This window comes from Spermophilus citellus (assembly GCF_964194105.1).
Source record: "Spermophilus citellus genome assembly, chromosome: 5".
NCBI classification, from domain to species: domain Eukaryota; kingdom Metazoa; phylum Chordata; class Mammalia; order Rodentia; family Sciuridae; genus Spermophilus; species Spermophilus citellus.
Genome location: NC_138186.1, coordinates 93216074 through 93241425, shown reverse-complemented (window position 1 = coordinate 93241425; position 25352 = coordinate 93216074). Strand labels below are relative to the sequence as shown.

Genomic DNA, 25352 nt, shown 5'->3' with positions numbered 1-25352 from the left:
ATATCATCTGTTTTGCAGGCTGGTACAAGAAGAACTCAAGTAAAAGATATGAGGAAAAAAAATCAGGCTTGACTATATGATGTAAAGGAAGAATAGAATTGAGGCAACTGCATGCATTCCAGGTTCACAGCAAATGTTTAAAGTATCTGCTGTGTGCTTGGGCTATATCAGTGAGCAAATGGTAGAATGCTTTCCTTGAGGAACTTACATTCGAGGTAGGGGTAGAAGAGTCAGTAAGCAATAAACATAGTAACCAAATTAAACTATATTAAAAGGAAAAAAAACTTTCCTGAAGTTATTTAGAGTAAGAGTGCAATTAGTTTGAACAGATGTTTTGAGAACCTTGGTTTGGTCAAATGCAGAGAGGACTGGAGGGATGGCAAGGCACTTGATGGGACTCCCAGCAGTTCACACACAGATGCTTAGGAACTGGGAGGTGGTGGTTGTAGGGAAATTGTGAAATAAGGCTCGAGTTGAAGACATGAAGAAGTTCATAACAGTGTGGTGTCAACATGGATAAAAGGAAAGAGTCAAATGAAAAGGTTCTAAGTCTAGTTTAGCACCACAGAATGTTAAAGAAGGAATGAATTAGTGTGTGAAGGTCTTGAGATCTGCTAAAATTAGGGACACTCCATTTTTGTGTTGGTTCTTGCTTCAATTCTTTTTAATAACAATGAGGTAGATGTTTTCTGGCAAGGAAAATCAATGAGTTTATGATTCCCTTGATTCTGTCTCTTAGTCTGGGCCAAGCAACACAGTAGGCATTATTCCTACTGTTTCTGGTTGTCTGTCAGAAATAGTGTTCCAGTGCAGAAAAGGCCCTGTACCCCCATGCTGGTGGGGATCCCTGTATGGCATGGAAGAGTGTTCCCCAGCCAACAGCTGGCATCCGAGTTAACATGGGGTATGTTCTGGCCCCTATTATAATAACCTTATTTGAAGCTAAGTGTGGCACCCATTATAACTCTTGCCTTGTCTGTACCCCAGGGACGAGCTTTGCTTCTTTTTCTAACAGGAATGCAGATTAGCAACGGCGATGGATCTTTAAAGAAAGTTTTTACAAGTTCTATGCAGATATTACATGTCATCACCCCCCTCCTTTTTTTGCCACATGTTTGTTAACTTCTGGGAAATAGACATAAATCTTGTTGTAACTCATCTTAAGAATAATTGTCATGGTTTTCTCTCTCCATCTGTTCTTTTGAAAAAGAGAGTCATTGCCCAGGAGTGGGGGTGGGGGTGAGTTGGGATGGATTATAGGCTTTCCTGTAACTCTGATTACTTTCAATGTGATATTAAATTGTTTCTCATTTTTTGAAAACAATTGAATAACTATTGCAGGTTTTTGAAATAAGGAGAAAAGAACATTTATTATAGTTCTCTCAAAACAGTTTTTTAAGCTGGGCATGGTGGCACATGCCTGTAATCCCAACAACTGAGGAAGATGAGACAGGAGGATTGCATGTTTGAGGCTGGCCTCAGCAATTTAGCAAAGGCCTAACCAATTTAGCAAGACTTTGTCTCAACATAAAAAATTAAAAGGACTAGTATTCAGCTGAGTGGTAAAGAACCCCTGGATTCAATCCTCAGTACAACAACAAAGTTTTTCATATTCACTACACATTTCAGGAATTTTGCTGGAAAAGCAGAGCTCATGGTCTAATAAAGTGCAAAGATATGTGAACAAATCTGCTGGATATTGTGAGATGAACTCTAAGGGTACAGAGTGCCATGTATTTGGCAAGGTCCAAGGAAGCTCAAAGGAAGTATTGTCTGAGAATCCAGAATGAATGGGAGCCTTCAGGTAGAGGGATGGAAGAAGAGAATGCCAGGCCAGGGCAACAGCATGTTCAGAGACATACAGGTGTGAAACAGCATGTGTGGTTCTGCTTAGAGGCATCTGTGTATGAAAAGCTAGCAGGAGGCCTTGTCAGACTCTCTCAACCCGTTCCCTTATTTGAACCATAAAACAGAACAAGATTTGAGCAACTACTTTCTCAATTTTCCCAGTGATAGTATGTAACTAGTCCAGAAGCATGAAAGAGAAATCAATTGGTTATATATAATGTCTGCTTTAGGGTAGTAGGGAACTCAGGTTGAGAAGGACTGTATTATATGCAACTATTCATGTTCTCAGTAGAATTACATGATCACATATTTGTTTAGAACTATACTTTTAGGAGCTGATTAAAAATGGCAAAAGAGTTATTGAGCAATTGTGAATCGAGTAGAAGATAGTAAGAACATTAAAGTAGACGGAGAAATAGTTTTAGAGCTATGTAGGAGGCAGGATATGTATGAGGCTGGTTCACTGAAGATGGAGAACAAGAAAGAAGATGAGGATGATGCAGCGCTAAAACACCAAAGTGCCTTTGTGGGCAGCAGTACCATTATCTGAGCTACACAAAGTAGGTTTGAAGAACCTGGGACGATTTCCACTTTTGTCTTGCTGATCCATATTAGATTATTCAGGTCTAGAAGAGGTATAGGCATGGATGAGATTGCTTTATAAAAATCTTGACACAGAAAAGAGGAGGACTGGGGAAGTCATCTTGTGACACCAATGTTTAAGGGATTGGAAGAAAAAGAAGGGTCAGTAATGTACACTGAACAGGAAAGGCAGAGATAAGAGGCCAGAAAAGTCTGGCTCCCAAAACCCAGGAAATATGACTTTAAAAACTAAGTCAGCATTTGCTGTTTTATCTTTTATTATAGCCATTCTGAGTAGGGTGAAAGATTATCTCATTGCAGTTCTGATTTGCATTTCACTGATGGCTAGTGATATTGACCAATTTTTTTCACATATTTGTTAGTCATTTATATTTCTTCTTTTGAGAAGTGTTTGTTCAGATTATTTGTCCATTTTTAATTGGAATACTTTTTTGTTGTTGAATTTTTGAGCTCCTTATATATTCTTATATATTAACCTTTGTCAGATGAATAACTGGTGAATATTTTCTCCCGTTCTATAGGTTATCTCTTAACGCTATGCATTGTTTCTTTTGCTGTACAGAAGCTTTTTAGTTTGACATAATCCCATTTATCAATTTTTGCTTTTGTTTCCTATGCCTTGGGGGTCCTATCCAGAAAATCATTATCTTGAAGCATTTTCCCTTTGTAGTTTCAGATTTTACATTTAGGTCTTTAATCAAATTTGACTTGACTTTTGTACAGGGTGAGATAAAAGGACCAAGCTTCAATCTTCTGTATGTGGACATTCATTTTCCCAGTACTATTTATTAAAGAGGCTGTCCTTTCTCCAATGTATGTTTTTGATGCTTTATTGAAAATTAGTTGGCTGTGTTTGCATGGATTTAATTCTGGTGTCGTTATTCTGTTTCATTGGTCCATGCATTTATTTTTATGCCAATACCATACTGTTTTGGTTTTTATGGGTCAGTATTATGTCTTGAAATCAAGTATTGTGATGCCTTCAATTTTCTTTTTGCTTAAGATCTTGTTGGTTATTTGAGGTCTTTGAGCTTCCATATGAATTTAGGATTTTTTTTCTAGTTCTGTAAAAAAAAATAGTGGTATTTTGATGGGGATTGAATCTGTAAATCCCTTTGGTTAGTATGAATAATATTAATTTTTCCAGTCCATGAACATGGGAGGTCTAGGTCAGTACTATTCAATGATACAAAATGGAGTTGGGAGGAGACCAGAGAGTGCCCGTCAGCTTTGGCAGGTTCAGGACTCTGATGACCCTGGGACAGATGCAGTAGGATGACAGGAATGATTGGGTTACAGTGGGTTCCCAAGAAGAAATGAAGAAAGTATGAATTTATAGATCTACAGTTTGACATGGGGTCAAGAGAGGACTTTTATGTTTCTTTTCCCTCAAAAAGGGGCTATTTTGAACATATTTTGAAGACACAGGGAAACAGTATTTTAAAAATAATAAAGAATATAAAAAGAATAAGAAAAAGAATAGATAGAAAGACCTGGGAGAATTAGAGCCTAAAAGAAGGTATGGGAAGGAGGTGAGGACTTTTCCTTTTCTATGGTTGAGGAAGAAAGAGTGGACTTATCATGTCACCAAATGCAAGGATGGTCCAGAGAATGTGAGGAAAATGCCAGGCAACTTGTATTGCCCTGTAACTTAAAAGAACATTGCTATGTACTTGTTGCTCTCACTTCTGTTACCTGACAATGGATCTCTGTGACCCAGAGAGTTTCAAATTTAAACTCTATTATCTCAGCTGTTTTTTGAGTCCTGTATTTCTGCCACCATTCTTCATTATAGACTAGATGGGGGAATTGATCATCTTCTCTGCAAGATATTGTGTCCAGTGTTGACTAATGTTCTTTTAACATTAGTTAAAAGATGAGAATTAAGTTTGGAGGAACTAGAGCAAAACTAATTGCCAAAATATCCTAAACACTGGTCGTAGCTCTCATGGGGTACTACTCCAACCCATTTCAGGCCATGAGATTTCCTAACTTTTACTCTAGATATGAAATTCTCATGGTCAAATGTTCTACCAGGAAATATTTGACATTGTCTGGAGATATTTTTGATTGTCTGGACTGGCAGAAGGAGGGCACTAATGGCCTCTTGTGGTAAATTCCAGGGGTTCTGCTAAATATCTACAATGCACAGAACATCACCACCACCATCACCCACCCACCCCACCCCCAGCTACACACACACACACACACACACACACACACAACCAAGACTTATCTGGCCCAAAATGTCAATAGTATCAAGGCTAAGAATCCTGTTCTAGACTAAGCACTGGAGGATTTAAGAAAATACCTTTGAAGTTTTATATCATACTTCTTAGTTGTGAGCATGAGAAGTTAATAAGGAGATAGGCAGAGATGAGAATTAAGTTTGGAGGAACTAGAGCAAAACTAATTGCCAAAATATTTGTGAAGCTCCTTGTCCAGTGAGCATGCTCAGAGCACTTAGACATGGATAGTTTTAAAGAAGAGTTGGATCACTAGAGTTTTTGGCGGAATGTAACACTGCCATTTTTTCTACCATTTTAATAAAGGAAAATGAAAAGATCAGAGGTTATTAAATAGGATAGAAGTATCTACACAGAAAGTTTGAAATTTTAAAACCTTACCTTTTGAATTGTATAGTAGGTGTGTCTACTAAAGGGGTTAAAGATACTAATATGGGTAAAGTTTCAGGCACAGATATTGGTATAGGTATGAATGGGCAAAGGGAAATTGTACTATGATGAACTTTTAGCCCTACATTTTTAGATTTTATTGAGAGAAGTTCAGCTGTCTCTTTGACATAAGTTAGCTGTGTGAGTTGAAAGATTTTATGAATATATTTGAGTTAAATCTGAGAGCTGTAAAAAGACACTGAGATGTTTAATAAAGAGCTGTTAAAACTTGAGTAAATGAAGCATTATCTGTACTATAGAAAATGTAACTATATTTTGATTTAGCTTAATGTTTTAGAAAGAATATAAGTAGACATGGGTAGTATAAAACTTTGTTGCGCATCATGAACACTGAAGCTTTTTCAATCTTAGAAAGTGCTTTCTAAGAACACTGTTCCTTCAGAAGAATGTTCTTTTTTGTTTCTGTACTGCATTTTTAAATTGCATAGGGAGTTTTAGGTAAATGGAGAAGTACATTCCAAAAGCCACTCTAGCAGGAATAGAGTCCATCAAGTATTTAGATAGTAAATTTTTATCACTTTCCAAGATCTTTTCTTGAACCGTACATGAGGGGAAAGGAATCCTATGCGGTAGTGTTCTCCCTATTTGCAGAAGCATACTAAAGACCTAAAACAGAGGCAAGGCTAGAATGCCAGGAAGAGGGAAAAAGAAAGGACAAAAGGCCATCATAATCTCCATGTTTACTTTGAGATGCTTGTTTAATGACCTTTACATAAGGGCACACTCCTGCCTTTAAGGTAAAAGTATGATCTCAAAAGCTATAGTTCAGAATTATAATGATGTATCTGAATCCCATGGACCATTGGTGTCAAAAGACAACACTTGGGATCATCAAAGAGATTTAAACAGACAAATATTCTAGAGGAATCCTCTTGAACTATACACTTGCTACTTTGGCTTTTTGAATAACTCATGGGTAAGCTTTTCTGCTAGCCTCCAGGCAGTGTGATAACCAAGGAAGCAACAGTATTGGGAAGCTCTTCAGACACTAATCAGCTGGGGAAAGAGTTCATTGGCAAAAGTGTCCTCCAAGACACTTCCCAAGCAGAGAGGACTGTCACTTAAGGGGGAAAGGGAGCCCTCAAATCCAATCACTGTAAGCATCCAGCAGGCAGGAAGATGGCTCAGGCAGTGGCTGGATGAAAGTAGACTTGAGATACCCAGCTCTGGAATGAAGTCATCTTCTACAGTTTCTTTCCTCACTGAGAATGAATTCAGGGTGGTCATTCTTTGAGGGAGAGGTGCTTCTTCAATTTTTATTACCACAGTAGTGTGTCTCTGTGTCTCAGAGGGGATATACATAGTCAAAATGGATTTGCTTATTAATGACTTCCAGCTTGGCTGATGACATCCTCCTTGACAGAAAAGGCTAGTAAGGAATTGGGTTCTTCTGGGTAGACCTCAGTGAACTTCTCCAGGCTGGTAGACCCTGAGAAGGGACACTTGAAAAACTCAGACCAAGATGTCCAGGATCCCCCAAAGAATATCAGACAGGATCTGAAGAATCAATGCCATAAGAATCCATGGGGAGATGTTCTGGAGGGGGCAACTAGGCCTGCAGCTGCTGCAAAGGTGTACATAGTCCAAGGGTGAGACCCAGACTTGGTCCCACTCCATTCCCATTGGCCTCCACCTCTACTTGCTCTTCCATATCTAGAGCCTGCATCCCCAAGTGCTGTCTTAACCTTTGGTTCTCAGCTACAAGGCCATGAATTTTCTCTCTTAAAACCTTATTTTCTAGAAAAAAAAAATCTCTTTTTCCAAATCTACTACTTGTTCCATCTCACTCTTTTGAGCTTTCTTTCATCCTAAGTTTTTGGTTTCCTCCTCAGTGCTCAGATGCATGAGGTGCTGTTACTTGTGCACCTGGCCACCAGTGCTGTCCTTTCATGAAGAGCAGGGCCTGGCAGTGGTGGCAGGAGCAACCTGGCCAGACTGTGGGGAGTCCAAGACTGTCTAGAACAATGTCCTGATTAGTATTTAAGTTCTTCAGGTATCTCACCACAGCCTGTATTAATCATATTGTACCTGAAATACTACAGAAACTAATTGTTGTTAGAACATTTTAAGGATTGAAAACAGTGTTCTCTTTGGGGATACCAAAAAGATCTTCCCTGACCTTGCTCTGCAAACTATAGAGAAACTAGGAATTTGGTTTATTTTTTACCTGCTGGATAGATAAGTGTGGAATGACTTGGTTGGTGGATGCTCTCAGCTGTACAGGGCCTCTCTACAGAAAGAGATAGGGCCTCAGGAGCTGACCTTCTCTTAACTTTTCTGCTGCTACCATCCACCATCTGTTTTGAATTTTTAACCAGTCTTTACTTCTTTTCTCCCACATCATTAAGTGGTCTCAACAACTTCTCTTCAGTGTTTCTACTGAAATATAAAACATTTTTTCTAGTTTTCCTTATTTCCTGATAACTAAGGGTATAAATGGAGGGAACCCTTAAATTATTATTTTTTCTTTTCAATGGATATTTTGTTTCTCTTTTTACTTAAATCCTACATTAAAGAATAAATATGTTTTCAGAGCTAAAGCTGTATTTCTTGGTATTTCAGAAAGAAAATAGACTCAGGTCTTTTTTGAATGTTTCCTCCTAGGAAGTAAGATGAGGGCTTTGAAGAATTAAAAACAGTAAGGCTTTGGGTAAGGTCAGAGAGATTTAATGTTGGGAGATGCTGCCAAAGATTCTCACCTAAGGGAGAAGAAGGAATGGAATGTGGTAGGTAAGATTCAGTCCTGCATGAGACTTGGAATGAAGAATGGAAGAAAATTCTGGAGACACCTTCCAGATAAGGTTCTAGAGACAGCAAAGAAGAAAAATCCCAGATGCTTGCAGCAGCAGTTGCCATTTCTGAATACTATTTATTTTTAGGAAACACAAGTTTCACATAAGTGGGTAGGAAGCTTGATTGGAACAGAAACCCGATGCCTTGTTTCTGCTGTTTGCGTCCTATCTCTAAGGCACTGCCTTTCCTTATGGCTCCAGAGCGCTCTACAGGAAGTGTTGAACATAAAGAGTTAACTGAGGATGAAATAGCTCTTCTTTTCTGAGGATAGAGTAGGAAGTGATGGGCTATGGTTGAAGCATGGAGAATGTGGGTTTGATGTTTTAAAAGACATGCAGGGCTACTCAGTGCTAGGATATGGCAGATTTATCAACATGGTAAAGTCTTCTTTAGAGACTCCCCCAAAATACTGTTTTGGTGATAACTTAAAGACAACCTCTTAAAAAGCTTTTTTTTAGCCCGAAGTTCTATGAAAGAGAAACCAAATCTTAAGGCCATCATGTAAATAGGTCATGCTTTAATTTACCTGACACACTTGAAGACTAGACATAGGTAGTTGATCATCTTGTGGCAGTAAGAGGAAATAAGAAACCCAAGCTGCATGTATCTTTTAAAATCTCCCTAGCAACTGAGTCAGCAAAGGCCATCCTTCCAGCACTTGCTGCCAGCTGAGAGAATTGGCTTGAGATTCTTTGAGGATTGCCCAGTACATCAAGATCTTCTGTTTCAGTGGTCTTTTATAAAGGGCCATCTCTTACCTCTACGGTGCTGTCAACTTTTTTAAAATTATAGGTATATATTTTTGTACTGGGGTTGAACCCATGGTGCTTTACCACCGAGCTACCTCTCCAGCCCTTTCTAAATTTGATTTTGAAATAAGTTCTCCCAGAGTTTCTCGTGCTGGCCTCTAACTTGCAATCTTCCTGCTTCAGCCTCCCAAGTAGCTGGGATTACAGTTGTGCATCACCATGCTGGCTTTACTTATTGTTTTAAAGTTCTGTTCATATAAATTGTTGTCTACTTCCAAAAGCACAGAATTCATTTGAGAAACCCATAATAATTTTTAAGAAAACACTCAGAAGAAGATGAGCTATAAAAGCAATGTTAGTATTAAGGCTGGTGAGCATATGTAATTAGTTCTACCCGATAATGAAGACTAGGGCAGAAGGTCCTATAACTTGTTTAGGGTCACATTGTTAATCCTACAAGTAGCTATATACAAATCCTGAAGGACAAAAACATAATGTTCCAATTTTTGTTGGTAAAAATTTTCTGTAATCCCAGGGATTGGCAGTACTTGGCACAAGGGCTACTTTCTTTCCTCCACCCCACTGCACCACTCCAAAGGCATAGTAGTATGTGACCCTGGTTTTCAACTCATGTGGGCAGTTGGGATATTTGGAGCTAAGTCATGGGGCTGCATTCTGGAGTCATGCTCAATAATGCATAATGTTTATTTTGTGAAGTTGCTAATGCCTGAAGCTCAAATTGGACCATGTTTAGAACATTTGGGGGTACAGTTTGCCAGTGCTTCTTAAACGACGGATGGACTCTGAAACTTTGCTTTCATGTGCTGTGTTGACAGTGGACTTGCCATTGGATGTAGCTCAAACATGATCAGGACAGAGCATGGAGATGCCTCTCAAGTAAGGTCAAAGAGAGTGACAACAGAAGTTGATGGAAAGAGAAACCAAGTACAGGCACATGCCGCGTCTCTGCACTTCTCTTTCTTTTTTCCAGAGATGGTGCAGAAGACAATTCATCCAGCTGTTCAAGTGCTACAAGCTCATCATTCTTGATTCCTCTCAGTACCTTATACCTGTCCCCAAACTTCCCACCCACCCATCCAGTCTATCGGCTATTCCTCTTGGCTCAACCTTTGGAATATCTGCAGTCCTACCTTTTGTTTTCTACTATTGCTGCACTGGGACAATCCCATCCTCCCCTCTCACCTGAACTATTGAAATCACCTGCTTTGTTTCTTTAACTCCATTCTCCCCACAGAGTCTGTGCTCCTTAGAGTTGCCACAACAATTCTTCAAAATATAAACTGGGTTGCCTCACTCCCCTGATCTAAAGGTTCCAGCAACTTCTCAAAATGTTTTGAGTGGAATAGTAAATCTTTCCTGTGATCTGTGACACACTGAGCTATCAGGAACCTGACCATATCTCTATTTGGCAACTCTCTCCCGTTACACTGGTTTTCTTGCTTTGTCTTGAACCTGTCAAGTGTGTCTTCATCTCCAGGCCTTTGCATTTACTGTTGCCCCTGCTTGTAACAGTCCTTCCCATGATGATTGATTGACCCTGAATTTTGGTCTCTTTGAATGTCATTTCCTCCAAGAGGCCTTTTCTGGTCACCCTATCTGAAATAATACCAACTATCTGTATCTGCCTATCTTTGTATTATTCACCCACCCTGTTATTTTCTTTATTTTTCATTAGGCTTCTCATCTCTGCCTGACATTGTATATCTAGTTTCTCTATGTCCTCTCCCTTAGAGAATGTGAGCTCCTTGAAGGCAGACCCATGTCTGTTCTGTTCCTTGCTCTATCTCTAGCTAATAAAACAGTGCCGGGAACACTGTAGTTATTTATTAATAAATGAATCAATTGAATTAATTAACAAAGTATGCCAAGTCCTTTTCAATATAGGTAGCCAAAGGTGACTAATTATAATTGTATGTTTTCGCTACACACACACACACACACACACACACACACACACACACTCCTTATAAGATATCAGGGCCTGTGCTGAATACTTTGCTTGTCTTATCCAGTTTAGTAAAACAGCTGCCAGATAGGTGCTTTTATTATCCCCATCATAATAATGACAAAATGGAGGCTCAAAGAGGCAGCTTTGCTCAAGGTCACACAGTTATTAACTAATAGAAAGTAATTAAAGTAGGTCTGGCCTGACTTCCAAATCTTAACTAGATAACTGTGCTATATATTACATCTCCTAATTTTTAATGTGCCAAAATCCTATCCGAGAATAAATAGCATAACAGGGATTTTTTCTGTATATATTTTTACAAAGGACTACAAAAATTATAGAATATATATATTTGTTCCTTTGAGATGAAAGAAGTTACTCAAATACTCTAGAAACTAAGTTTCATGGAAGATCACGTGCAGTAATATAAAAATACAAATAAATTATTCAGTTGTATTAAGTTAAGCAAAATGTTAAAAAGCTCCCATTTCATACCTTTCTAGTTAAAGAAAAATGTTATGCAAATAAAAGCCATCGTGTTGGCACATTTACAAGATGCTTTTCCTTTCCCTCTCTGAACTTAGTGTCTATTCTTTTATTTCTCACCATTTTCATTCCTGTCACCTACACTTCAGGGCCATCTTCTTTTGCTCTTGCTGTCCTTTCCTTTGCTCTCATTTGTGTAGCTGTCAGCATCTCCTCTTTAGGTGTCACTCCCTGCAAGCCCCCACTGGATAATTTCATTTTATGGAGAACCCTTAACCTCTCCAAGATGTGCCCCAGTTCTCCCAGAACTTCTCACCCTCTCTTCTTTTGGGAAGTGAATGGGAGATCCAGCCCCCTTCTTCAGGGTCTTTTTCTTCCCAGTCTTCCCCATCTTACCTCAGAACTTCTGTATGCAAGATTTACACCATATAAATTCTTGTCACATTATCAGGTGCTCTTTCTCCATGAGAATAAAGTAGTCCTTCACTCTTTCCTAAAATATAATACTTTCCATTACCCTCTTTCTAGTTCCTGTAATCAACTCACTGAAGCTAAACTTCTAAGCAAGTAACCCCAGATGCCTGGAGATATTAAGGAGCAGCGAGATAGACAAAAGGTGTTAGAATTGGAAGATACCTTAGAAGTCATGGGCCTGGTTCTTTTGTTTTGCTGTGTCATGTTTCAGTTTCTATCTATTAGCAGGTATTTGGCTATTTGTAACAGAGTGTTCAAACTAAGGGCTTAACATGATTTGCTATCTTCCTTAACAGTAAGTCTGAAGGTGGACCCCACAAGTATCATGCAGACCCAGGTGTTTTCCATGTTTTCTCTCTGCTACTTCAGCTAATTGGTGAAGTCTGGCCTCCTATCCTGAGGTGGTCATGATCTCACACACATACACAGCTATAGCCTTTTGAGGGAATGGAGATGTATTTAGTTTTCATGCATCTCTGTATTACAAAGGAAAGTTTTTTCCCAAGTGACCCCAGCAGACTGCTGCTCATACTTCTATCTATGAGGAAGCCAGGATTGCCCTGAAGTGACATGTTAGCTTTCTGACAGGTAGGGCATAGACAGGGACAGGATTCTTCTGATGCAGAAGAGGGAAAGAAATAGCTATTGGTGAGATAACATTCATGTCTGTCATTTGTACTAAGGCTGACAAGAAAAACTTCTGAATCATCCACATCATTTTTTTTGTATTGTCCAAATTGGAAGAATTTGTTTCTGTTTACAAGTGTTTGTGGGTTTAAGCTTCTCAACTAACAAGAGATAGCCAAGAAGTAAGGGAGGGTGGGTAGTAGTTTTTGTTTTTAGAATAAAAAAAACAGCAGAAATTTATTTCTTATAGTTCTAGAGATTGGAAGTCTAGCATGGCCAGGCTCTGGTGAGGGTCTTCTAGATCACAGACTTCTGACTTCTCATTGTGTCCCCATATAGCACAAAGAACTAAGGAACTCTCTCAGGTCCATTTTAGAAGGGCACTAATTCCTTTCCTGGGAGCTTCACCCTTATGACCTAATCACCTTCCAAAGGACCCTTCCTCATACTGTTACATTGGGGCTGAGAATTCAGCAATGAATTATGAGGGGGATGTAAAAATTATTCTATAATGGGAGGATGGAGGAAAGGAAAGAGGGAAAGGAAAAATAAATTTAAAATAACTAGTATATAATTTTGCATATATATTAGTTCATGTGACACATAGTGTGAGCTGCTACTATGTGATAAAATTGTATATTAGTCTGTCACTGGACTTTGTTGTATAGCTTCTTATTTTCTTTTTGTGGAAGCTCAGAGTTAGACAATGATATTATGCTAAAAAAATGGCCAATATTTGTTCTTCTTTCTGGCATTCAGTCAAAGGGAACTTGTCCCAGTAGAGCTTTATAAATCATATAATTAAACTTAGGACTGAGATTTTTAGATGTAATAGAGGATGCCTTTCTAAATTTAGGCTGCTGACAAAAGTATATATAACAATGAAACAGAGAGTAACTAATCCTAATTTTTGATTCAATTATATCTGGTAAGAATTATTAAAGGAAAATTTCTTCTAATACCTACCATTAATTTTTAAATTATTTTAGATTGAGACAGATAATAAGCCAGTTATAACCATCTCGAATTATTGTGTTTTATATATGTCAGTTATATACATCAAGGCCTGTGTTAGGTTTCAAGGATCCAAAGATATAGATATGACTTCATTCCTACCTTTAGAACCTGTAGCTCTAGTGGAGGAGAGACATATAAACTAATTACTATAGTTCTGTGTAATAAGGACTACAACAGTGGTATATAAGGTAAGAATTAGCATAAATGACATTGTCTGTTCTGTAAGGTAGTTAATGTCATCCTCATTGCTAAGTGCATAAATAGAGCCACAGAATGATCCAGCTAACTTAAGTAGCAGAGTCAGGCTGTGAACTTGCTTCCTAGGCTGCCTGGAAGAGAAGATTGAAGTCTCTCTTCCATTTGAAGGCAATATCTATCAGAAAAGGCTCCATGATAAGAATTATTAAAGGAAATTTAACTATTTGAGATTGACCCTGGGACATAAAACCTCAGTAGGGTGATAGCAGAAACATTCTAGGAACTGAGAACAGCACAAAAAGGTATTGTAATTTATGGCAGAGAAGATATCAAGAAGGTAGTTGAATCTTCTAAAGAAAGGCCTTATCCTCAAGATAAAGTATAAGATAGAAACCCTATACTTAAACTTATACTTTAATTAAATATCTTTTGCTCAAGTTTTAAGGTATAAAGTATAAACTTGAATTATTCATATTTAATTCAATGGACAAAATTACTCTTTTCCTTTTTTTGTGTGTGTGGAGGGTACTTGGGGATTGCTCAGGGACACTCGACCACTGAGGCACATCCCCAGCCCTATTTTTTGTATTTTGAGACAGAGTCTCACTGAGTTACTTAGCACCTCACTTTTGCTGAGGCTAGCGTTGAACTCACCATCCTCCTGCCTCAGCCTCCCTAGCCTGTATTATAGGCGTGCACCACTGCACTGGGCTCAGAAGATTACTCTTGGGTAGTTAATTTGCCACAAATATATCTAATTTTGCTGGAGGTGATCCAGAGAAGAGATCATAGAGCAGTCCAAGCAAGAGGTAATGAAGGCCCTCTAATAAGGCCTATCTAATCTAAAAGATATAAGTAGCCACAGATTGGAGCACTGTTTAGATTAGTTGCTATTTTTTATTTTAGTGAACAATTGTTTACAATGACTAAAAGTTATTTTCCCACTACAACTATTTCTTTCATGTTCTTGTGAATGAGTTATCTTACCTCAAAGAGGTTTTCTAAGATAAATTTTCAGTTGCTTAAAATCTCCCAAAAGAGAGATGCATAATTTGTGGCAAGATGGTACAACAAGGAGGGTCAGTATATACACTCCTGCCCAGAACAACTGAATAAAACTAAACAAAGGTGTATTAAATAACATCATTAGTCATTAGGGAAATGCAAAGAAAAGCCACCATGAGATGCATACCACACCTGTTAGAATGGCAAACCAAATTAAAAAGACCATATCCAAACTTGGCAAGGATGTACAACAACTGGAACATTCATACACTGCTGGGAATGTAACATGATAGAAATGTTTTGGAAGTAGTTTCTCAAATATCAAAAATTACTCAACTAGTCTACTCCTAGGCAATTACCCCAGGGAAATGAAAGCATATATCCATTTATTTTATGAGTAATTGTGTATAAATACTCATAACAACTTTATGTAATAGCACTGGAATTACCCTCAAATTTCATTATCTTGTAAATAAGGAAACAATTTTGGTATGTTTGTGTTATGGAAACATATCTCAGCAATAAAAAGGGTCTGAGCTATTGATACAGGTAACAAGGTGAGTGAATCTCCAGATAATATTGCTGACCACAGGAATTTAGACCTCTTCCCCACCAAAGAATAGTTTGATTCTCTTTATATAAAATTTAGAAAATGTAAACTAATTTACATTGACTGAAATTAAATTGGTGGTTGCCAAGGGGCAGTAGGGAAGGGAGTAAGGAGGGGGAAGAAAGAATGTTAAAGGGGCATGAAGAAACCATGAGGGTTGACTTAGGTTCATTTCTTTATTTTTTTGTGAAAATTTTATGAATGCATTTTTCTAAATTTTATCCAATAGTATGCATTATAATATGTGTAGGGCTTTTTTTTTTTTTGGTAAACTATACTTCAGTAAAGCTGTTTTTCAAACTATCAAAAAGATACCAGCTATGTCTTCCTAAGTTTAAAACTTTTATTTCTGAGGACTCAAATATGACAAGAAGCATTTAAATTCTCTTGGATTTCAAGAATATTTTTTCTGCAGTTTATAGCTATATTTTGCTTTCATTTAATTTTTTAAAAATTCTTTAAATGGAAACCAGTTTTTTTTGTTGTTGTTGTTGGTGGTGATGGTGAGGAAGTGGAGCAGTAGAAACATACATAATCTACTAGTAAGACTATAATTTGATGTCATTACTATGAAAAAATATTTTCAAGTTAAATGTGTGCATGCCCCACTACTGAACAGTTCTCTTTCTAGGTACATATGAAAATAGCAGTTCTAAACTGATTTCAAGACTCTTTTATGCTCTTAAGTTATTGAGGAACTTTTGTTTATGTATTGAGAGCTTTTGCTTATGTCAGATATTTACTTTATTAGAAACTAAAACTGGGAAAGTTTTAAAATATTCACTTTTAAATGACAATAATAAACCTATTGACATGTTAACACAAATTATACTTTTAGGGGAAATCATTATTTTCCAAATGAAGAAAACTAGTGAGAATGGTGGTATTGTTTTATAATTTCACAAATCTCCTCAGTGTCTTTCTCAATAGAAGACTGTTTCTCTATTCCTATATTCAATCTGCTGGAATGTATTATTTCATTTGAATATAGGAATAAAATTTGGCCTTACAAACGTATGTGGTTGGAAATAGAACTATCTAAATAGCCTTTTCAGAAATTTTTGAATATTCTTCTTTGGTACTACACAACTGTCCAAGAGACAGTTTCTTAAAAAGAAGTTGCATTGTTGAATCTGAACCACATCTGTGAACATTTTGTATTCTGTCATATTAAAGTCTGTTGGTCTGTCTTGTACTTTGAATGGATCTTTTACCCATGCATCATTTTGTAACATTATTCACTAGTCATTGGAAAATATTAGTTTATTGAGTTATTCATATCTTTCAAACGTTTACACATTTCATTACATAATTATTGATAAATGAAATTAATGTCACCAATAATATCAAAAGATTTTTTCTGAAAACAGGAAATATGTCAAGCTTGCTGTGGGAGAGTTGTTTAAAATTTTGATGCTTGTTTGAAAGATTAAATTTTGTCATTGATAACTAGTACTGTCATTTTCTTTGAAGTCACAAGCTCACTTTTTTTTAATCTTTGAAAAAATATCTCCCACTCTGTTCTAAGTCTGAATCACTATAGTTTGAAGTCTGTCAAACATTTTTTAAAGTGAAAATAGTGGTTCAGGAAAAAAATAGGTAGTTCACCTCAATTCAATCTGGAGTTGCTTTGCTGTGAAACAGCTATTGATCCTTTTATGCATCACAAAAGTTTTACGCACACTTCCCATTTAGTGACATAGAGCAGGACAGCAAACATTTTCTATGAAGGCTCAGATAACAAATATTTTGGGCTCATGGATCACTGAGTTGAGTTGAAACTGAATTTGTTATAACTATTCAACTATGTCATTGTAGTGTGAAAGCAGCCTCAGATGATATATAAATAAATGAACATGGCTACATTCCAATAAAACTTTCCCAACATAGGAAATTGGCAAGATTTTCCCAGTAAGCATATAGTAGGCCAGCCTCTGATATAGAATATTAAAAAGATTAGTATAATAGCAGGGTCAGTGGCACATGTCTGTAGTCCCCACTACACTGAGACAGAGGCAGGAAGATTACCTGATTCCAGGAGATTAAGACCAACCTGGAGAACAGAAAGACCCCATTTCAAAAAAATTATATATATATATATATATATATATATATATATATAATATACATACATACAGTAAAAGTTATTATTTTCATTAAATCTTGAGATATATATACATATGTATAGTTTGTGTCTCTCTTAAAACCAACTTTCCTGCACTTTCAATAAGTAGCATTTACTAGACTATCAGCCCAGAAATCTGGAATAGTCCTAGATTGCTTTTCCTTCGCTTGTAATATTCATTTGCTCACCTGCAAATCCAGTCAATTGTATCTCCTAAATATCTTTCTGCTCCTTTCATTATCTCCTTCCATCTGCACTGCCTTCTCATCAGTTCAGTTTCACCTCTTTCATTCCTGACTCTCAACGAGGCTTTTTTTTTTATTGGTTGTTCAAAACATTACAAAGCTCATGACATATCATCTTCCATACATTTGATTCAAGTGGGTTATGAACTCCCATTTTTTACCCCAAATACAAGTTGCAGAATGTGATTCAACGAGGCTTTTTAACGAACTGCTTTCCTATCTTATAGAACATATTTCCATACAAAGGAGATTGTTCCTTGTCCTGTGCCTCTCTTATACCTGTCATATGGTATTTAATAGTCACTGAATAAAATGGTCATCTGTAAAAGCCAAGTTTTTTTTGGGGGGGGGGCTGGTATTTTTCTGCTGAAAGACTAAAAGGAGCTCCTCTTTATCCAAAAGATGAAATTCAATCTCTCAAGTGTGAAATATGACACTTTATTGTCCATTCCCTAACTCCTCAGCTTAAGTGTCCTCCTTCCTATATATCACACATACCTAGCCCACAGATCACTGTGGCTCTCCAAGGATACACACCTTTGAAGGACTTATACTTTGTACACTTGTTAAAAAATTTAACCTTCTCACTTTCTCCCATCCCATTGCTTACTTCAGGGACCCACTCAACTTTCCTTCCCCATAGATTCTTTCCTAATGCCCCCAATATATTCTCAAAATGCTCTGTGTATATAATAGTACTTACATATGATTATTTCGAGCACTCACTCTCTCAGACATTTTGTAGCTTTTATAATATTCTGAAAGGTAGTAATTATTTGCCCATTTGAAAGATGAAGGCTTGAGTTAAAGAGAGATTAAATAATTTTTCCAGATTACACATTTAGTTGGGTTTGAGCTGGGCTCTGTATCTGGGTTTTCTGCTCTATCATGTTGACTTTCTTTACTCATCTCTTATAGGATTTTAGCTCTTACTACATGTATTTGTCTCCTCTGTGTTTATAGAACCCAGTTCAATAATAAAATGAACAGAAGATTTGTGACTGGCACAGAATCTTAAGGACAAAGTAGATACATGATATAATCTCAGGAAACCATATTATAGCATAGTGAGGTTTTCTTTTTCAAAGAGGTATTTATGTTTTGGGGAAGAATGTTTTTTGTACATTTTGCTCAAAAATCATTTATTGTGCAGAGCTCTGAAGCACTGTACAGGAAACAGACATTAACGTGACAGCCTCCATCTTTAAGGAGTTTTGGTGTGGCAGGTTTGCATCTAATGTGAAAAAACAACAGGAACAGAGTGATTCTGGTGTTAAATTAGAGGGTGTTCACCTGTGGGACTGTATTTTAAAAAAAATACCAGGAAAGCTTTCCTGAAGGATGAGTAGAATTGCAATGAAAGCAAATACTGGGAAAATATTGACAGTATAGGAATGAGTGAAAACTGGAATTTGAAATAAATATAAAGCATATATAATTTATATATATTTATTTTAATCTTCTCCATTTATAATTCAAACAATTACTAATATCCTTAAGTTTAAGCAATAAGAGCCACTTCAGTGATGGACTGTCAATTTTTGCAAACCTTGTTTATTGTGGATAGAGATAAAGTAAATGTGTAGCTTAATGATTATTGGGTGCAAATTTTGAGTAAGAAAAAGGGTGGATTCGTCTTTGCATTTGTTGCATGGGATATTCTAGGAATTGGGGTATCACATGTGGTTCTCTGCAGGGTGGATATGGCTTATAATAAAACCCATGCTGTATATGCTGTTCTAAGAAGTCCATCTGTGCCATGGAAGCATTCACCACTGCATTGCCTCGGTGTGGCTTAGATTCTGTTCTTTTGTTCTTTATCACATGACCTTTATTTGCCCCAGATAACTTTTTGACACTAAGCACTTTTTTTGAACACTGAGTACCCCGTGTTTAGCACTATATAATCCCCACTATACCTGGAGTCGTATAGAAATGGACATGAATATATTTTAAAGGTTTTACTGTCTTATAAACTCAGGTCAAATCATAGTAATTTAAAGCATGCATGATATTCTATGAAAGCTCAGATAAACATAATGGAATTCTTTTTTCTTTGCTTTTATTCTGACACTCACATGATAAGTATATTAATTAGCACTCTTCAAAATTAATCCCAGTGATTAATTTTAGCTATCATGCTTCAAAAAACACGTTTAAGTTTTTGCCTTCAAATGGTGTTTAGGATAAGTGCCTATACATTTGAGACATTGTTTTTAGAGCAAAACAAGATTAACATAAGTCTTAGCTCTCCTGAAGTTTGTAATTTAAAAAATGATATCAGTCCAAGAAAAACAGATAAAATTCAGAAAAGAATTCAACTAAAAAAAATAAACTCAAGAATACATAAATAAATACATTGGGTAAATAATGTACTTACTGTGTCTATTTATAAAACTATTATGGTTTAATTTTTTAAACCAGTAATTTTGAAGTAATGGTTTAGTGAAGAGGATTAAATATTTAAAGTCTGAAGTGAATTTGTATATTTAATGGTTAACACCATTGATTCATGTCTTTTAATTTGTAGACTTGATCCAGGCTACCAATGAGACCAATGTTAATATCCCTCAGATGGCTGACACGCTCTTTGAGCGAGCAACAAATAGCAGCTGGGTGGTTGTGTTTAAAGCTTTAGTGACCACACATCATCTCATGGTGCATGGAAATGAGGTAAGCTAGATAAACTAATTTTTGGGAGGAGGTGGGTGGGTAGAGGAGGAAGGCATTTATGGAAGAATATGGCAATGTTAAAAGAGTATGGCTCTTTAATAAATTTTTGTTAATTTGGAGAAGAAGAAATCCATGGTTCAAAATCACCTAGACAAAATCATAATCTTTGGGGCTGGGGATGTGGCTCAAGGGGTATCGCGCTCGCCTGGCATGCGTGTGGCCCGGGTTCGATCCTCAGCACCACATAAAAACAAAAATGTTGTGTCCACCGAAAGCTAAAAAATAAATATTAAAATTCTCTCTCTCTCTCTCTCTCTTAAAAAAATCATAATCTTCCATTTGGTTATTTTTATGAAAATAAATTTTAAGTTAGAGCTGGTCTTAGAGATACCAAAATACTAAACATTACTTGTGCCTAAAACATAAATACTATATAAGCCTATTAGTGAGGAAAAAATTGTTGTTAGGGTAGAGGAGCAATAAGACTATTTTCCCCTTAGAAAATGTTCCTTATTCCTTTGAGTGAAAATGGCTGTTATAAAATACTTAATTTTGGAAAATAATGATAAAATTACAATTATTCCTTTTCTATGGAATACCTACTAAATTCTATGAAGTTTTCAGTATTCCTATTACATGCAGAAATTAAAGATCATAGAATTTAATTCTAATTTAGTGGGTATTAGTAAAAGTTTTTCTCCCTTAGAGAACATCAGAAAAATATAAAACATTATGACCAATAAAAGAGATCACAATGAAAATTTGTTTAAAAAAAAAAACTTCCCTTTGGTCAAAAATTTTTTAAAGGTCTGATTTGATAATATGGACATTTAATTCTAATTTTTGTTTTCAGAGATTTATTCAGTATTTGGCCTCTAGAAATACATTATTCAATCTCAGCAATTTTTTGGACAAAAGTGGATCCCATGGTGAGAATATTTAAATAATTATCTTTGCTAATGCTTTGAGTTTAATGGGAGGTTATTAATGTGGAATCACTGCAACTCATAGCTTAATAAATATTTATATTTATATTTTAAGAAAAATATAAAAGTAACTATATAAAAGTAATTTTTAAATATTCAATTGTAGACAACTCCATATTAATTTTATTTTTTATAATTTTTGATGTTCAGTTTAAAAATTAACTGTGGGTATACTAGACCCATAGATTGTTTATGAAGGTGCAGAAGACAGTGAAATGAAAGATGCCATCTAAATTTTTTTTAATGATTTAAATATTAAAGAAATTTCCTTTATAGATTTATAGAGTTTGAAATGCAATAATCTGTTCATTCACCATACTTATGGCTGTCTATATAGCGAACACATCAAGCAGGTAGACTATTAGCAGAGGGCTACTTGGATTAAATATGAAACATGTTGTTATTGAAACAGTGAACAAACATGCAAGGAAAAATCAGAAGAGACATTGTGTACAAGGATGGTTGAATAACTAAACTAGTTATTCTGATTTGGCTCTGGAAATAGGAATTTAAATGAGGTCTACTGATACAGTATTTGACCTCATCATTTAAGGAGTTAAAAAAAATTCTTAGTTCTACACAAAGTATCTTATTAATTAATTTTATTTCCTCTCCCTTCTCCCCTAGGTTATGACATGTCTACCTTCATAAGGCGCTATAGTAGATATTTGAATGAAAAGGCTTTCTCATACAGACAGATGGCATTTGATTTTGCCAGAGTGAAGAAAGGGTATGATATTTTTCTTTCCCGTGTTTACTGGAACAGGATACGTCCTTGAAGCATACTTGATTTATTTTAACGAAGCTTATGTGCCAATTAATTTTGATCATGAAGGCCTAGTTTACAACCACCTGAAAGATGATCAATAAATAATGTTATAGAAGTTAGCCATGAGGTTGCCATATGCATTACTTTGTTCACGTCTTCATGCAAAGAAAATCTGAGTAGCTGCTCAGAGTTTACATGGTCTGAAATTTTATTTACTAAAATTAATGCCAAATTCTTAAACACATGAACACCTTTAAATAATTGAAGAGGGAGAGAATTGGCTAGAGGTATTTAAAAGTAGAGTGGCAGTAGATGACAATAGCTATTTCAGGGGTTTTGAGGTAAAAATTAAAATGCGTGTGTTGTGGAATCTGTTTTGCAAGAAGTAATACTGTCCTAAGAAATAAACACATTTCATAATCATACTAATTATTAATATTACCTATTGATTAGAAAACCTCATTGAAATACTTGAATTTTAACCCATAATTACATTTATTTACCTCTAAATAGATGTTTGAATCTCGTCAAGAGTGTTCAGCCAAAAGTTTGTACACATCTTTTATCTGTTCCTAACTTAAAATAATGGTAACGTATTGTAGAAGATTTAATATTTTTATTTTCAGGAACCCACATGAAAAGATATATCTGTATCTTTGTCATAGCTGACCTAAACTTAACTTTGAGCTACCTTTTCAGCATAGTGATGGAAAATGCAAACTTGCCTTCTCAATATATCAGTTTCTTCTAGGTGAATACTTCACAAAACTAGGGTGTTTTTTTTTTTCCTGTATCCCTTATCATTAGAGATGATTCTAGATCATACACCATCCTCTGACTTCTGCCACCATTCCTGATGTTCTCAGTTTATTGTGACTTCTCTGTAATATGTCCATGACCTTCTTAGAAGACAGTGCACCCCCGTATGGGCCCTTAAGGACACTCTGGGATGCTTTCTCCAGTGCTGGGAAGGGAGAGACTCTGAAGGTGACCATTATCAACCTGGGTATTTCCTTCAGCTGTTGTGATACTGCCACTCCTTGACCATTGCTGAATGCAGGGACTCCCTAAGAGGTTTTCAGATGTATATAGGGCACACTGTCCCTTCTGATGCCCCCTCCAGCACCAACCTCCAGTCGGGTGTTCTACCGCTAAACTGCCATCTCCATTTGAGCAACAAGTACATGCCAACATGCATTTCCTCACTGGATGGTGATAGCATTCCCAGGCCTACAGGTTTTGTAGACTTCCGAGACATGTTATCTCTTTCTCAAAAGAACAAAAAATGGCTATTATTTGTGTTACAGATTTTTAAGAATCTATTCAAAAATTCAACTGACCTCTTTTATCAGGCTGCATTGCTTTTCTGCCTGAGAGTAGTGCAGATAGAAAGAAAGCATCACCTGTGTGGTTGAGGATTGAGAATGCACAAGAGGATATAGGAATGGGAAATAGCCACAACCTCATAATGCCTCATGTTGACCTCACAAGATGAACATGAACATGGGAAGGGGGTATAGCTTGGAACAGTGTGTGTGTGTGTGTGTGTGTGTGTGTGTGTGTGTGTGTGTGTGATATGTATATCTTGAATTTCCCGTAAGCAAGGAAGTTTTATCCTTTTCTTTTTAAAACTTATTGTAGGGCTGATGGCGTAATGAGGACAATGGCTCCTGAGAAGCTACTAAAGAGTATGCCAATACTGCAGGGACAAATTGATGCACTTCTTGAATTTGATGTATGTATCTCACCAGAAAAATGTTCCTTATATAATCAATATTGTCTTTCCTTTGAAGATGGGCTACAGGTAAATCCAGAGATTTCCTCAGGAAGCAGCTTTAGGTTTTTTTTCTTCATTTAAATAAATTTGATGAATACTTAGACCGTTAAGCACAATAGATAGGATTTGGGTACCCCAGTTTGGAAGTAGCTTGTCAAGTGTTTAAGTCATGGAAAAATATGAGTCCTGAATTCTTGGAACCTTCTGTTCTGAGCACGATGGTGGCCTCCTATTGTGCTTGACAGGATGAGGTCATCTACGAGATGTTACCTGCAGGCAGCTAACTTACTTGATCTGCCCTTGAAAATCATTTTATGGGGATAGCTTAGGTGACACTGCACCAAAGAGAATTAATTATCTTTGGTTCTTCCTGGCAGTGTCAGTGATTGGTGTCTTAAATCTATATCTGTATTTGGCTGTGGTGGCAGCAGCTACACTAAGCCACACATGTGATAAAGTCACATAGAACTAATTACATACACACTCACAAACGGGTACAAGTAAAACAAGGGAATTGGAAATAAGATTGGTTGATTGTGTCACTGTCAATATCCTCATTGTCGTATTGTTTTTGACTATAATTTAAGATGTTCCCTTTGGGAGAAACTGGGTAGATGGGATATGAGATCTCCCTGTGTTACTTCTTAAAACTGCATGTGAATTTACAGTTAACTCCAAATAAAAAATTTAAACAAGAAAACCTGACTCATGAAAATAAGACATTTTTTTCACATGTTGGAAAAATTTTAACTCATTTCATCAGCTTTTCTGTATTTTGATAGTTGCCTAAAAAAAAGGCTTTCCTCAAATATTAGAAGCTTAAAATCTCTGTTAAGATTATGTGACTTAGTCTATAATTGAGCCCTGTCATGCCACCTAACTCCTATGAAATTTCAGTAAAGGCAGCAAACCATCTTGTTGGTTTTGATAGATTTTACAGTAAGGACTTAACTACATATCTATGGAATGAGTTGCTTCTCTTAATTTTTTTTCCTTTCCATTTATTTTCCTTTGCTTTATTCGCCCTTGGTAAGGGTTTTTTTCTGCCTTAAAGGAAAAAAGTCATAAAAGCAGTGGGGGGTGGAGGGGACAAAGTCTAAGAATTGTGAACAAAGACTGAGGAGTGGGAAGAAAATATTCTTCTTTGTTGGTAATGGCATATTTAGTAAATGGTTGAATGGCTGTGAGTCTCAGTGTTTTAGAAGTAGCTGGCTAACAGGCTGGGATTGTGACTCAGTGGTAGAACACTTGCCTAGCGTACGTGAGGCACTCGGTTCAATTCTCAGTATCGTATAAAATAAATAAAATGATGATCTATTGACAACTGAAAAAAATTTCTTTAAAAAAAGAAGTAGCATCTGCATTTGGGGTAAAATTGGGAGTTCATAACCCACTTCAATCTAATGTATGAAATATGATATGTCAAGAGCTTTGTAATGTTGTGAACAACCAATAAAAAAAGAATTAGAAAAAAAAAGTAATAACATTAGATACTTATTAAATGCCACCAAGTAAAAAATAAATAAATAAATAAAAATAAAAAAAGAAGTAGCTGGCTAAGATACAACCCCTCCATTCTTCCTGAGATCACTATAGGCTCCTTGAGCCTGAACCTTCATGGTCACAGAGACTTTAAGATAGAGGAAATGGAAGAAATGTAATTTAACCTGGTAAAAGTAATAGAAAAATCAGGTGTCCAAAC

General features: G+C 36.4%; 1 protein-coding gene across 1 annotated transcript in view; it reads left to right on the top strand.

The window, feature by feature from the left end:
• SNAP91 (synaptosome associated protein 91) overlaps window positions 1–25352 on the top strand; it is a 121944-nt gene that overhangs the window by 23104 nt on the left and 73488 nt on the right. Inside the window, exons 3-6 of the mRNA XM_081295944.1 lie at window positions 19976–20118; window positions 20972–21047; window positions 21732–21834; window positions 23515–23608. Coding sequence (XP_081152070.1) covers window positions 19976–20118; window positions 20972–21047; window positions 21732–21834; window positions 23515–23608 — 416 coding nt within the window. The remainder of the gene's footprint in view (window positions 1–19975; window positions 20119–20971; window positions 21048–21731; window positions 21835–23514; window positions 23609–25352) is intronic.